We start from the raw sequence: 16,120 nt of genomic DNA, 5'->3' as shown, positions 1-16,120 counted from the left end.
TGTGTTAGGCTTTTTCAAGGGGCCCTTATAAAGGATTCTCTTAGATCTAGAGAGGCCTCCAGAGGTCCTCACCACCTCTCTGTTGGGAGATGGTTGGGTTTTAGGCCTCGTGGTTGGAGGGGATGGAGATAAGCAAGGTACATGCTTCTCCTTCCTCCTAGATCTACCTTTACCTACTTTAGGAGTTTCCCCCTTAAGACTAGGAATTGGGTTGGAGTCTTCTGTGGAAGGTCCAACAGTCTGAAGGTTTTTGGCCTTAGACTTTTCTTTTCTGGTTTTCCACCTGCACTGAGAATTACCAGTTCTCTTAGGCCTAGTTAGGGTTCCAGTAGGTCTATCCACCTCTTCCTCAGAAGCAGGGGGAGTCACAGACTCTAAAACTGGGGGAACAATGATGGAGCTTGGTTGGGGTTCCCATTTCCCTAACATTTTAGCCTGAAATTTGCCTGGGCCAGAGGTCAACTTACCAACACCCGGGCTTGGAGTGGGGTTCTCAGTAGAGGTTCCCACAGGCTTAGAGTGGTTCCTTAAGGTGGCCTCTCTAGCCAATTTGGTTTGGTTCTGGGTCTCCATACTGGGAGGCCTGGGGGACTGAATACTACTCCTAGAGTTCTGAGATCATTCCCCAACAGGACTCTCCCAGGCACCTCAGTCTGAACACTGACAGGAATCAACACTGTCATGTCATTACACTGATTGAGGGCTGGTAGAATTGGAACCATTTGGACAGGGCCTCCAGACATCTTATTGGGACCTTTGGGTGCCTTAGCAACATCCTCAGGACTGAAAAAGCTTTCATCCACTACTGTTCTGCTGGCCCCAGAGTCTCGCCTGGCGGCAGGAGTATCCTGGCCATTGACAAGAACACTGTCCATATAATAAACTTTTGAGTGTTTTGGTATGGAGTTGTACGCACTCCTATTCTGATCACTAACCAGACCCATGGACTCTACTGCTACACTTGCTTGAAGACCCAAATGTTCTTCAGCAAAGACTTCAAAGTGAGCACTAGCCATTTGGACTTCCTCCTCAGGAGTGAAGGCTAAGGAGACTGTGCTGATCCCTGCAGTTTTACCCTTACACCTGGGATCTCCTTTGATGTGGTCAGTGGCCCCACAGAGATAGCATGTTCCAAATGCTCTCTGAAAGGGTGGCTTGGCCTGACCTCCTTCTGGTTTGTGACCAGCAGGTACACTAGCCTGTTGCGGTTTACCCTGGGACTTACCCTGGTTATTTTGTTGTTTGGTGCCCTCTTTGGTTTGGGAGGTATTAGAAATCTCTTGGTTCCTTTTTGGTGGCTGCTTTCCCTCATCCTTTTTCTGAGCTACCCCTGAATCCTTGTGAGTAGCCCTGTTGGCAACCCACAAGTCAGCAGCCTTAGCTAGTCTTCTAGGATCTAATTCCTTTGAATCAGCCAAGTGCTGTCTGAGCTCAGGAGAGCAGGCATCATAAATTGACTCCAACATTACAAGATTTCTCATTCCCTCATAAGTGTTCACCTTGTAACCTTTAATCCATCCTTCTAAGTTCTTCAAACACTCACTCACCCAGGTAGCCCAAGGGGTACCATCATTCTTTTTGAGGGTCCTAAACCTCTTAAGGTACTGGGAAGGGGTCTTCCCAAATCTAGCTATCAAAGCTAGTTTCACACATTCATAATCCTTCCTATCCTCCTCCCCCAACTCCATTACCACATCAGTTGCAACAGGGGGGAGAATAGAGAACAGCCAGGAAAGTAACTCATTTCCTGTAATGTTCTGGAGCCCATGATTATATTCAAACAAACTCAACCAGTCCAATACATCCAACTTAGGTTCATACATACCCACCAACTCCTTAGGCATCCGGGGTCTTTTGGGACTGGAACTCCTAGAGGATTCGGAGAGAGAAGCACTTTCCACAGGCAATTTTTTCATTTCTAGCACATGGTTGAGCTCCATTTCCCTGAGCCTTAGTTCTTGGTGCCGTTGTTCTGTTTGAGCATTAATTCTTTTGAATTCTAATTCAAGCTTCATTTTTTCTAGTTCCATATATTGAGGACTAAGTGTGGGACCTGGTAAGGGTCCAGTAGGCACATCTGGCAGGGCAGGTAGAGGCCCAGGGGAGACAACTCTAACATCTTTCACTTCCTTTTCTGCTTCTGACTCAAAGTTATCAATACTAACATTCATATCAATATCATTGCTGTTATCTACAGTTGCTGGCGTTGTAGGTTCCTCTGAACCACCATCCAGACTTTGGTTTGTTATCAACCTTTCTATTAGCTCCATTTTCTTGCCTTTAGTCAGGAGATTCTTATTCTTATAGAGAACTCTTAAACAATCAGCAGTTTTTGTAGCAAGGGACTCTTGACTATAACTTTCCATAGTTGACAGGTTTTAGAAAATACTTCTTTTAGTGCTAAGCTTTGTGGTTAGTTGCACTAAGGTATCTTTAAGCACACTAAAATGTATACTCAATACAAATCCCACCGCTGCCACCAGTGTTAGGCAGAAACCTGTGCAGTTCCCTTAGGGACCACTGCAAAATATTTAAGACTACAGGTGTTTGGCAGTAAACCCACTTGGTAGCAGTATGTACCACACAGATTCACTTGGTAGCTATGGCTGAGCAGTCAGACTTCTCTCAAGAAGAGTTAGGCAGCATACAGAGCATACAAAATAGGTACAGAAATACAGTAGCACAAGCAAACACTGACCAGAGCTTGGGTATAAAAGTATATAATTATTTATTTAACACACTTTTAAAACACACTAGCACTAAATTGGTAAGATAAGTTCAAAACACAATCACTATTATCATATGTACATCCCTGATTACTTGTTGGACAAGTCTTAGTTAACACCACTTATTTCCAGACAGAGGTGAGACCTTAACGTTCGATGGCACTCCAACAAGTTAAATAAAAAGGGAGGGAAAAGCAGAATTATGGAAGCATAAACACTAAACATTTTTTAAAGAACCACAGCAAGTTAGGAAGGCACAGTCTACTGGTGAGCAAGGAAGTTTAGGTGCCAGGCCCACTTTCAAGGGAGCCAGGCGGAAGATGCCCAAGATCAGACAGTTACACAGAGTCTTCGAAGTTTGTGGAGGTAGTTCGAAAAAGGTTTAGTTCAGTTCAGAAAAGTTAGCTTAGGTGTCCCAGGCTAACCCAGGTTCCAGAGACGAGGATTTAATACACCCCGTTCAATCGGTTGCAAGGGAAGCCAGGCGGAACACGGTACCTTAAATGGAGAGGATCCTCCAGCGGGGGCAGTTGTTCCTGGCAGCGGATGCAAGTCGCAGCGTCGTCCAGAGGAAGAGAAGATCTCGTCGTTGAGGAAAGATGAAGGTCTTTACACTGCCAGGGAAGAAACCAGCCGCGGAGTTCTCTGGTACAAAGGTACTACCCTTTCGGTTCGCAGTAGTGGTGAAAACATGGTATCCCGGTTGCCGGGGTGCTTGGCACAGACAAGGCGGCCACAAGATGCTCCAGGAAGGCGAAAAGAAGGTAGACTGGTTATCCCCACCAGTCGAAGGAAGAAGACTCTCCGGGCTGGAGATCTCCTCTGTCGTTGGGAAAAGTGGTGAGACGGTTCAGCAGGGCTCCACCGGTGGTGTCATCGTTGCAGGCCGGCTCAGCTTCTCCCTTCTTGGATTCTTAGGTCCTGTGGCGACTTCTGAAGTTCCAGTCTCCAAAGCCCTGCTTTTATGCGGTACACCCCCATTCACTCAGCCTAGCTGTCAATCAAACATGCTAAGTGGTGAGCCAGCCGGCTCACCACTTGGGCCAATCACACAAGAGTGTGACTTGAGTTACCAAGGTAACTCAGTCCAGGGTGCCTAAACCCCCTCCCACACCCCCTGTGGTACCCAGACAGAGTGGCACCACTTTTGGAGGCTTCTGTGGAGAAGCCCGCCAAAAAGTGGAACAAAGGGCTCGACTTGGGTTGGAGTTACAGAAGAGAACACAAACGCCATTCTAGAATCAAGTTCTGGCAAAAAATACCAACCGGCAAATTAATATTAAATAAATAAACCGGCGGTATGTTCGAGGCTATAAGAATTAAATAATTAAAGTTGGTACCCTTGAACAATGGGAAAATCCCATAGAGATATATTTGCGGTCGAATATAAAAAGTAGTATCCTCTGCCACCAGCCACAACTCAATCAGGGGGGACGGAGACATGCCCCCTCGAACAACAGACCCCGGGGCAATTGAATTGCCCCGACCAGTACGTCCACAATATGATGGTTTGTACTGGTTTCTGTTCATAATTTGGGACTAGCAAAGCCAATGGTGACTTTACATGCCCTGGGAGACAGTAGTCAGTCCCAGGGTATGGAGTCTATGTTGTGGGGTCGCTACGACACCCCTGGGTTACGGCACGGAGGGTGCTGTGTAACCCACATCAAAAAAACACATGAGACCCTATGGAGTAAAAGACCCCATAGCCCATAAAACACATGGAAAGTTAAAGGAACATCTCAAATCATGTCTAAGAGTGGGAGCAAAAAGAATCTCACTCTTAGCAGGAGAGAAAAAAATCAACCCCAAAAATCCAGCAAAGCTGCTGGGGGACTCACTAGGTTTGGGAAATTAGCCTTGCAGAGAATTCTCCCTAACAGGGAGTACAGAAGACGTGAGTGGAGGTGGAAGGTGAGGGCGTAGGGTCACAACAGCAGACTCAGGTGGGCACCAGCTCATTGCGGTGATGCAGGAAGCTTGGCAATCCTGATTTTCATGGATTAGTTTGGGTTGCAGTTTATGGGTGCAGGAGAGGAGGGGACAGTGGTACAACCACGAGTCTGCATCAATCACAGGTTACTAGATCTCATGTTTGACTAGTTAACAAAATGGTATCTTAAGGTCGCTGCCCATGTGGCACACTAACATTGTAGTCGTATTTCAATGCAACTGCCTTAACTATCTGTGCAAATGTTTATATTGTTAATATTGGTGTAGAGGAGCACACCTGATAGGTGATAAATCTTCCTTTGGTTAATGTACTATTTCTAGTAGGAGTTTTTGTCAACTTTTTACATATGGTTTAGGTGCTCACAGAGACTGGTTCTGGGATATCAAAATGTTTATAGTGTGCCACGCTGTTCCAGGCTCAGTGGACAAGGTCCTCTGTGGGGCTATGCCATCTCAGGATAGCTCAGGGGCAACGTGCTCACCTTGGAAGCAAGACCACACGGAGCAACCCAGGTTCGATCCTCGGGTCCACACTTAGAAGGTATTAAGCGCGTTATAAATAACCTATCATGTCATGTCGTTCTCCCATTACCTTATTGCTGAGTGGCAATATGCCAGCACATTCCCAAGCTTTATCTAATTTGTGAAAAATAGATCTGATGAAACTTTTATTTTTTTAATAAAAAGTCCCACATTCAAGGTCTAACAAAGGGCATCATTGTGTGTATACTGGTGTAGGTAAAACGTGGTATTTTAAACACCACCTGTTTTAATAATTACACGGTGGTATTGAGTGGGATATTTAGTGTGGTACATGTATAGTACTGCAAGGGGTAAATAACTCCCATGTACTCCACATGCCCTAATGAGGTAAATATCATGCAATACCTGCTCATAATAGAGTTATTTAAAAAATATGAGTTTTTATTTTTAAAAATAGCATACTTTTGTCATTGCCACCAGTGCTTAATGTGTGCCAGGGTTGTCAGGGGCTCAGCCCCAGGGCATATTCTGAGACAGGGTCTGAGCCCTTGCACTTCTGGCAGTGTTGTTTACCATGCTTCTTCTGCTGCTCGCAGCGCTGCCTCAGACCCAACTTGCCAAGCAGATGCTTCTGATGCAAAGCAGAATGCCTCTGGTGGGTGCATCCCTTTCTTTTACAGCTGTGCAGTAATATTCTTTCAGGCTACATCTTAAAGTATTAGACCCCGGCAGTAGCTCGACTTCATGTGCGTCTCAATTCTCTCATAGTTTAGCGAAGTTAGAAAAAAAGAATGTAAAATGGCACACTTGGCTCCATTTTCTCACATTTCTGGAAGCTGGATTGCTAGACCGACTCACATCGCCGCTCCGCCCGTCCCGCCGCGCGTCCCTCCGCTGCGTAGACACCAGAATAAGTAAGGCATGCCCACAAACATTCCACACCCAGACATTGAGAAAAATACATCACCGCAAAATGTTCTCTGAGAAAGTCACGTGTTTTCCCTAGTAGCAAAGACCTGTGTTTTTAAAGGAAGTGCCCGCTGAAGTGTCGCCCGCCATTCCTTAGTCTTCAGTCTTGTTGACTTCATCAGGCCAAAGATCTTTTTTAATGCACCGTTTTGTTTCACGTTTCACACCCTTAATATGATTATTTAATAGGTATAACATGGTGTGAAATAGTGAGCTCCCGAACCAAAAAAACACCCAAACACTTCCAAACCACTCAGCGGGATAATGCATGGCGACGGCGGCCTTGCTAAGGCCAATTGGTAGCACTAGCACTTACTGGTTTACAAATGAAGCACTGCACCGGCTGCATGAAGTCGCCCCTAGTCCAGCTACCCAAACTTCCTCTCCTGTGTAGAAATGCTGCCCTGTGAGCAAGCAGTGGCGCTCTGAGGCCTGGAATTAGTCGTCTACTGCTGTCGTAGTGCCATAAGAGTGCTACTACACAGGAGGCATTCTTACCTACACCAGTGGTCGAAGTGGGCGGGAGTGGGCAGGAGCGGTGCGCCTCTACTTTTTTAAATTAAGTTTTACTGTTCCTATACTTTTATTTTAAAAAGAAGCCACCCCAGAATGGGTTTATGCACTTCAGTGCCCAGCACTGAATTTTCCCTTACACAGCAGGCGCATTTCTTTAGGGGTGTGTATAGCACGTGGGAGGGGGCGTGGCGATGGGCTTTGTGGGGGGCATGCACAGGCCACCAGGGAACATAGTTCCACTACTTCTTTTCATACACTTCAACTACTGATCTACAGTCAAGAAAAGCTACCCAGGATACAAGAAACAATGCTGAATAGACTGCAATTAGGACATACGAGATCGAGCAACAATTGCATAAAATAGACCAAAAATGGAGGTTTTGGGCATTGGGGAGAAGCTGAAACTGTAGCACATTACTTGTTGGAATGTGTAGAGTTTAAAAATCATAGAGTAGTTTCTGACGCCAGAGTTGAGGAATTTGAAGATTGGGGCTGTGGCAATAGTAGATGTATTTAGAGAGGATGCACGTGAAAGGCAAAATAGGAAGAAGCAGGCTATTCTGAGTTGCGTTTCTGACTCGGGGAAATTGGGGAAAATTGGAATGGTAGGCTAAATTAGCCACTAGAGGGTCACACATCATCAATTCCTTGGACGGAATTTGCCCACACGAAATCCTAGGAGGAACAACGGTTCTATTATAGAGGGTGCAAAAAAGCAGGTTAACAATCCTTGAGGCAGAGTCCTGCTGAGATACTGTCAAACAGAAGACAAATAATGTATGCAGCTTTCGATAAAGTTGATTAGGCCATTAGCATTACCCATTACCCTGCTAAAAGGCGCACAACTACACAAAGTCGCATGAAGGAATCTGTTGCAGAATCCTGAATGCTGCTTGAAGCTGGGTTCACTGTCACACTCGAGCAGTGAACCAAGCACTGCAGTGTTTAGGATGGTTTAATCGGGTGACATCTAATTCAGGGGAACTTCTTACCCACCCCAAACTAGACGTGCCCAACTTTCCTTTATTTATTCAATTTCTTTTCATGAATCTGGGGCCCCCAATTTAATAACACTGATTCCGTACAGCTTTCCTCCTCTTTTGGAACAAGAAACACACAGGGCTGCTCAGAAGGTCTATCAACAAAATAGAAATAATTGATTCAGAATGAAAATAAACAAATTGTTTCTTCATGAAAGGCCAATGATAAGAAATAATCAGCACACTATTCACTTCAGTTTCCAATGCTACCGTTATCAAGACTTTTGTAACACACCCATCACCGTAGGTATCTATGATTTAATGCACCCTGAGCAGGCAGGCACCATGGACTGAATGCATGAGAGTCCAGGAGGAATCTTTCATTTGTGAAAAGCAACAAATTAGTTTAAAATGTCCTTGCCTATACAATTCTCGCTACTTCCCCTTTATTCAAAATACCACCCTCTTATTCAATAGACATGTAAAAATGTCAACAGCATTTTAGACTCAATTGCAACAGCTTACTGTACCTTCATGTACGTAGGTGACTTGTAGAAAGGAAAGTATGTTCAACATGTATTTTATGTATTTATTGTTTGATTGTTAGGCACTTATACAATAAGGAAATACTGTTTCAAAGCGCCAATAGGGCAAGGGAGAGAGAAGGAGTGGGAAATACATTAAAATACATTAAAAAAACACAATATTTAAGAGCAGTGGGGGGAAAGGAAAAAAGGACCAACCTACTATGCCTTGTGAGTATTCAGAACATGCAAGTGCAGCAAGGAAGAGCACGGAGGGGGGTTAAGTGCTAGGGAGTTTGAGCTCATGGGTGAGTCACAGATGAAGTACTAGGAATATTGAGTGCTACGAGGCCTGGAGCCGCGAGGGGTATACGTGTGAGCCTCCAGGGCAGCGGGTGTAAGTGCAAGTGCAGTGCAAGCCTCCAGGGCGGAGGGTGTAAGTGCAAGTGCAGTGCGAGCCTCTAGGGCGGAGGGTGTAAGTGCAACTACAGAGGATAGACGGACGCTGGGCCGATTGGGTGCGGGAAGTCAGGGCCCCGAGGATGAATAAGGGCCCAGGACACCAATCAAAGCAACTGTGGGATTAGCAGGGGAGAGAAAAAGAAAAGGAAAGGAGGACGTCAAGTGGAGAGTCTTAAGGAGCTTCCGGAATTTAAGAAGATCCTGCTCAAGGTGCAGAGTTAGGGGGAGACTGTTCCACAGGAGGGAGCCAGCTGAGGAAAGCGAACAACCACATGCCCTCTGTTTAGCAAAACGCTTTACACACAAAGTGTTGGAGCCAGAGGAGCGTAGTGGTCTAGAGGGAGAGTATTTAGTAAGATAAAGTTGAACATAGTGTGGTCCCCGGGCCCAGACCGCCTTGTAGATGATGCAGAGGGATTTGAATATGTAGGCTAGATTCCCCTCCCTGATGTTTCTATTTAATTATCGTGTAAATCAGAAGAAAATGAGAAACTTTAAACAGCGAGACAATGGGTAGCAAATAATCAATCTCTCCCTTCTATCTGGGACAACTTAGCTTTAATAACAATATTCTGCTCCATGGCCTATCCAGGCAGTGACGTTAATTACTTTATTTGTCCAGGTGTGGATACAGTGAGATGGCCATTTAACGTCCAGATAATTCTTCTACGCTAGACGTCTTTGCACAGAGAAAGAGTGAAGGGATCGCACTGTAGACACACCATGGACCTAGCAATTATATATATTTTTCCAGAAGCACATACACTGTATAACTTCTCGGGATTCACAATCAATTCATTTATTCCCACCCCTGAGTACTAACAAAGAACAGAGCCAGGATTATATCTAATTCCATTTCTAGTATCACTCCCTTCAGAATTGTTTCCCCTTTACATTATACTCACATATAGATTTCTTCTGGGTTTATCACAGACAGGTGGGTGCCCACTGAAGGACTTGCGCAATTCTCCGCTCTAGGAACAGATGGGCATCAGTCAGCAAGATGGGATTAGCTTTCCTCCACCACCTGCCTGCTGTCTCTTCCACTGAAGAAGACCTGGGGCTTTAACTCCTACTAGGCCTCACAGTCTCTCCTGGTAATACTCAATGGGTCCAAAAACCCACTGATGATAGTCCATCAATGGCTCCTTCCTGTTGTTATTGATTCTTCTTTCTCTCCATCAGTCAGTCAGTAAGTGAGTGAATATGTAAGTGTCTCCCTCTGAGTATGTGTTGAATCTTATATCGAACAGTAACCCCAACATGTTGACGTGTGTATACTGTCCACAATGTAACTGGGCAATGCATGTGGTTGGACAGTGTTCCAAAAGTGTCATCCCAGCAGATATTCCCTTCACAGTCATTTGGGCATTTTAATGAAGAAGGCAGTCTAATGAGAATGTCTGCTACACTGAGTTTCCCACCTATTTAATGTGATGTCATCTCAGGGATTTCTTGCATTAAATATTGTAGCATTCTCATATAATGAATTCCACACATATTACCATTTTACTAATTTGCTCACCAGATTTCTCTCTCTGGAGCGAATCAATCGATGCCACGTTCATCATAATAGCACGAATAATCACTGAGTTATATATTTTCCCATTTAACTCAATTCTACATCATATATTCGCATTGAATATTTGAAGACAGAAATGAAGACAGAAATGAACTTTCTACGGGGTTCTGTTCAAGAATTATGGCCGAAATAGTGAATCCCAAGTTGCATTTTCTTTTAATATACAAAATATCACTTAGCATCTTTGATTTTTTCTGCCTGGTATCTGTTGTCCATACTGTTAATGCAAAGCAGCAAAGTATTCATGATGGGGGCCTGTACATGGTAACATCTCTTGTAGTTTGAAGTTCTTGTGGGGTTTGACGACTCCTGTCCTGCCCCATTGAACAGTTCCCAGATCTGTTAGATTTTCAGATTAACCTTTGTTTTTTAATGTATTTTCTCTTTCTGCCTTCATGAGGGTCTGGCAGATCAGATTAGGTACCATAGATCTGCTGAAACTCCATTAGTTCACGATCTTAGGTCCAACATACACAGATGCAACCTATAAAAATGCCGGCTCAGGATGGGCTTCCATTTCTGCATCTCTGTGACTAAGTTATAGGCCAGTTGTTATATTTATGGCTCTTTCCCCACCAGTTCATCACCATGGGATAGCATGGGATCTCTTTTCACATCTCATTTTGGGGGAGGTGGCATGAGCAGAATACAGGTGTCAACAGTTCAATTCTGGCTGATGCTTGATTCAGGTTGCCTTCTCCCCATTGCCACTTTTAAAGTTCATTTTTCTGTGCCTCTAGATGTTACATTTTCCATGTTACATTTTCCATGAATGCAGTTTCTCCCTTTTAATAAAAATTTGCAGCAGAGGAGAAGCGGAATGTTTTGAGCTGCTTCCCGTACTCCAGTCCAGCATAGAGAGAAACAGGGCTCTGGAGACAGTGAGCTTCTGGGGGAAGGTGAGAAAGGGAAGAGTCCCTTTGGTGAGGTACAGCTGGTAGTGGGACTTCTTGGTGACGGCCAAGCTGTGAGTAGAGAAAGAGAGAGTGGAGTCGAAAGATGACAGCAAGGTTTTTTGCCTCACAGGTAGGCAAAGGAAGAGGGCCGAAGGAGGGCGGCCAGAGTAAGAGAGGGAAAGCGGGAGCAGGAGTCCCAACGAGAAGGATCTCAGTCTTACTGGCATTAAGGCAGAGATCGTTGGAGGTGCACCAATTCTGAATCGCGGATCAACAGTCCGGAATAAGTGCGAGAGGAGAAGGAGAGCTAAGTGCCCCCCGTACAACACTGAAAGTTAGAGGAGAAGGTAGATATCAGGTGGGCCAAAGGAGCCAAGTACACCTTGGTATGTTAATTAGGTCGGAATACCCTATTGAAAGAAATCTTGCTCGGAAATTGCATTGCAGTTTTTTTTTAATGCAGACACGTTTTCTGTTGATTACCTTGCTGTACCAATAGTTATTGACTGCATTCCAAACATTCTGATTGGTTTAGAGGAGGTCAATAACGATTTTCATGTGTTAATTGGCAAGAGTGATATGTATGTAAAACATTTTGACTAGAGTAACATGACGAAGGGCATTCAAACAAAAGTCATGATAATATGAGTCTTTATCAAATGGGCATGCAGGGCTTAGCGAGTGTATTCAATGGAAAGCATTTACCTGGCTCGCATTTGCTGCAGCAGCCTCCAAGGTGCTCGTACTGCGTGGCTGTATCACAGGTGTGCGTGACCTGCAGCGAGGGTTGGGGAAACAACACAAACACAGAATCTCATGAGATTTCAAAATGGGGGCTTTCGCTTCAAGGTTCAACCGACCATAACAACAGAGATTCCAAGCCAGCATTTTGCACCGCGGGTACGAACAGGCAAACAAACATTGGCTGAGAGTCAAACATTTATCGTGAGTCATTTCCAGCACACGGCCAAAGAGGTGCCCTCCCGCACACATCCGAAAGTGCAACACTCGATGAATGTTTTAGTAAGAGCCCGGGCTTAGTCAATAACTCACACTTTTAATGCGGTCCTTCACGAGGCATTAATCCGACGCGCTAGGCAGTCATGCAGGTCAAACTTCATTACTCAAAGATGCCATGCTCTTAACTCCGGACAATGCACACCAGGGGTCACATTACCAAATGTGGGGTTCTCACGCAAACTACAGGGCGTGTTGCGTGCCACGCAGGGGCACACTTCTGCGTTACTAACGGGCCAGTAGGCCCCATATGAAATACTGAATTCGCGGCTGCAGCTACTGGGGCAATTCAATGAACTGTGGGCGCTTCCTCTTTTGCATGGGGGCAATGCCCGGGGATGGAACGCTTGTAGAAATGTTAATTATGGAAACAATGTTTTCTTGTTTTTCTTATTTTTCATGGAGGGGCAGAAATGTTGGTAAAAACTTAAATATATACAATATTTATTTTCAAAGCACCTTTACAGACGTACATTCACTTTTTTACTTTAGGCACATCAACTGTATTATGTATAACTAGGTTTCATCATAAAAGAACTTTTGGTATCTTTATTGAAAAGAAGTGTAATTTAATTGCTAGGTAAATGCTCAGGGGTAAAGATTTCAAGTTGTAAGCTCCTAGCAAGGTTTAAAAAGTCACTCGCCCCTCAGTTCTCCACATAGACGCAGCACACCATTTTGCAATCGCCAAGAGTTCATTATCACTAGACAATGACAAGTGGCACACATTTTTAGGCCTGTAAATGTGCATTTGATATGCTCCCCAAGGTACACAAAGAACACCACCCTGGATGCCCAAACATCTCTGGAACGGGCACACTATCTAGCAACATTTCTGGCTGGGTTGAGAAGATCTTGAAGTCATGTATAAGAGAGTCCCCCAGAAACATTCAGACACCAATTATCTACTGAACAGACTGGATGCTAATGCCCCCCTCCTAAAGGGCACATTACTAGCAACCATGGATGTGGAATAGTCTAAACTAACATTACCCACATTGGTGACGCAGAAGCGTGCAAGAATGCTCACAGCAATCACAACACGTGTTCTGACCAAGTGCACAGTATTCATGCACTTGGTCACCAAACCCACAACTATTTCATATTTGGTACTGACACTTATTTCCAAATGATGGGGATGAACCCTGGCACTCGGATGGCGCCACAGTATGCAAATATACTCATGGCACAACTTTAGATTGAGTACCTTCGCACCTGTGACTGCGGACCACTAAAATATCAATAATACACTGAGAATAGGCTCCTAATTTGTGCCACTGGAGAACAGGACGGCATAAGCTTCCACGGAAAATTTGATGAATTTCATGCAATCATCAGCCTCAGGCACTCACACTCTCCCGGGAAAAAAAAGTATATTTCCTCAACACCAGCCAAACAATAAAAGATGGCCTGCTACAGACCACAGTATACCACAAACAAACAGTCGAGGCCAGCTATTTGACACGTGACAGATTCCATCCAGTGCACACAAAGCAGGCCACATTGTTTAGCCAAGCATTACGATACAGAATTGTGGACAGCCACACCCACAGGGAAACACGTATCCCCTGGAGTAACCTCCAAGAATCCATTGAAAAAGGGGCCCAACATTGGGTGCCACTGGTTCACACATACAAACTGGAGCTGCAATCCCTCTGCCAGATTGCTCAAGAACTACAACTCCTTCTGCAACAAGATGAACGACTGGGAGAAGATGTTTTCCCTGAAATTCCCATTCTTGCTGTCCAACAGCGAGCCAATCCCTAAGACATTATAATAGTACGCATCCATATTCACATTGCACAGAAAAGGGAACCACAGCCGTCACAAACATGGCCACATATTTATATTTCAGCTCCAATGAAGATATGCCACATGGGGCAGGATTCCACAATGATGGGACGAGTCACATGTGCACCCAGCAGTGCTGTGCACCTGATTACATGTTTGAAATGCCACACGAGAGGCTACTATGTTGGGAAAACTGGACAGCAACTACATGAGCTCATGAATCTCCGCAGGCAAAGTGCGAGAAGACTGATGAGGGAAATTCCCATTGATAAACACTTTTTGTAATCAAAACACACCCTTGATGACTTTGTAATCACAGTGCTGAAAGGGTACGACGTCCTTTCATTGTGGAATGTTTTTTCGAGCGGTATTTTACCACAAACTTTTTGCAGAAAAAACTCATCCATTTTTGGGGGGGGGGTTAGAAAAATACATAAATTGGGTGTGGGTGTTCAGGAATATATAAAAAACTAAAGGGGATGGGGGTTTGGGGGGAAATAAAAAAAGAAAAAATTCGATGAGTTTAAAAAACAAAAAATCTGCGGTAAAAAAACCAGCGAAAAAACATCCCACGATGAAATGACATGGAACCACTGAAAGGTATCTTGAGAGAAAATGCAAGATAAAAGTATAAATACAAATGAGGTCTTTTTTGCATATTTACCAAGCACCTTAGGGACCCGCCAGCCACCAACAGGAGGGACGTTGCCCAGGCAGGGTGTCGCTGCAGAGACAGCACTGACATCACTGTACTTCGTCAAACTCCCATCCCTCAGCCTTGCCGTGAATCCCCGGCCCCAGGCCGGCAGGCCCTTTGAGTCCATACTACGCATGCAAAAAAACGACCCCGAAAAAAGCTGCTCCCCTTTCTCACTAGAGAGCCAAGTCGTCTGTTAGTAGCCTCCTCCAAACCGGATATTAAATGGAGGACACTTCCGAGCAAAAGGAAAACAAATATGCTTATTAGGATATTTTAAAAAGCTGATAGCAGTTTTTTCTTTTATAAATGAGCAAAAAAAAAATGTTAAGGATTAGTCAGTCAAGTCAAAAAAAGAGAACCGCGCAGGTGCTTCCGAAAGAGGAACTTGTTTCTGGAATATTCAGCCAATAGAGCCTTGAAGGACATGTTTATTTTAGCTACCGCGGTTGTGCAATCAGAGGGTGTCGGAAGTCATGTGTCACCGACACTAAGTGCTAAAATTACCCATCTCATGTTCCTCTCCATTGTTACTCTGGTCAGTGCGCAACAAACTGCCTGCTTGGCATGGCAACTGCATCTTAGTGGGCAGGAGGGGGTTTCCACAGGTATGGCCATGCAATTGGGGTCATTAGGAGTATGCCGGTACAGTAACAACAGTGCCGGTAAGCTACGGTAAACTACCGGCACTGCAGTTACTGGACCGGCTTGCTCCATGTTCTGCGGGCCGGTTTCTTTCCGTCCGTCAGGCCTGACCTGGCGGGCAGAATGGCACCCGCCCGCAGTCCTTGACGGATGCACCGGTACTTTCTGCCTCATAAAAGTAGGCATTGAAAAAGCCAACAGTGTTGCCTAAAATAGTCATTGGTATCATGTCCCCAGGAACTTACACCGTCCACCAGCTATAGTCATCTTATGCCCATGCCATCATTAGTCAGGCAGTGGCATAATATGCTCTGGTAACCATGTGCCAGTTATTGCTATCATATAGCAGGTGATGGCCAGGGACGCAACAAAACCTACATTTTGGGGGTGGGCTAAGTGGTGATGGGAGGGGCCACTTCAGAAAATAGGCAGGGAAACTTGGAGGCTCCGCCCCTACTGCTCTACTGCCCCCCCATGGTCTGGTGTGGGGACCAACTATCAAATAGTATATTTTAAAGCGCAATATGCAGAGAGGCGATGGAAGTCTTTCTTGAGTAGCAGCTTTCAAGTTTTACTGCATTCATTCAAGTACATTTTTCTGAACAAACACAGTAAACTTTAACACCGCCAGTTCCTGAAGGTCCTAGAAAGTGTGAAAATGGCAGATGGTGTGCAACGAAAACCTCAATATCATAGCATAACAGGACATTGCTGAGTGTGGGGCAGTACTCTGGATGGCCCAAGCAGCTTCAGTGGCTGGGAGCAACAAGTGAGAAAATGTAATGTTGGTTCTACCACAGTTAGTCCGCTATACTAGAATCTCTGGTGCACTGACTGTCTGGTGAGACTGTCTGCCTGTCAAATCAAGTAATAACAGAC

General features: G+C 44.9%; 1 protein-coding gene across 1 annotated transcript in view; it reads right to left on the bottom strand.

Moving 5' to 3' along the window:
• TNFRSF11A (TNF receptor superfamily member 11a) overlaps positions 1-16,120 on the bottom strand; it is a 281,431-nt gene that overhangs the window by 143,696 nt on the left and 121,615 nt on the right. Inside the window, exon 2 of the mRNA XM_069613673.1 lies at positions 11,797-11,866. Within this exon, the coding sequence (XP_069469774.1) occupies positions 11,797-11,866 (70 nt within the window). The remainder of the gene's footprint in view (positions 1-11,796; positions 11,867-16,120) is intronic.

This window comes from Ambystoma mexicanum, chromosome 5p, assembly GCF_040938575.1.
Source record: "Ambystoma mexicanum isolate Mex_15411 chromosome 5p, UKY_AmexF1_1, whole genome shotgun sequence".
NCBI lineage: Eukaryota > Metazoa > Chordata > Amphibia > Caudata > Ambystomatidae > Ambystoma > Ambystoma mexicanum.
This window is presented reverse-complemented; position numbering and strand designations above follow the sequence as displayed.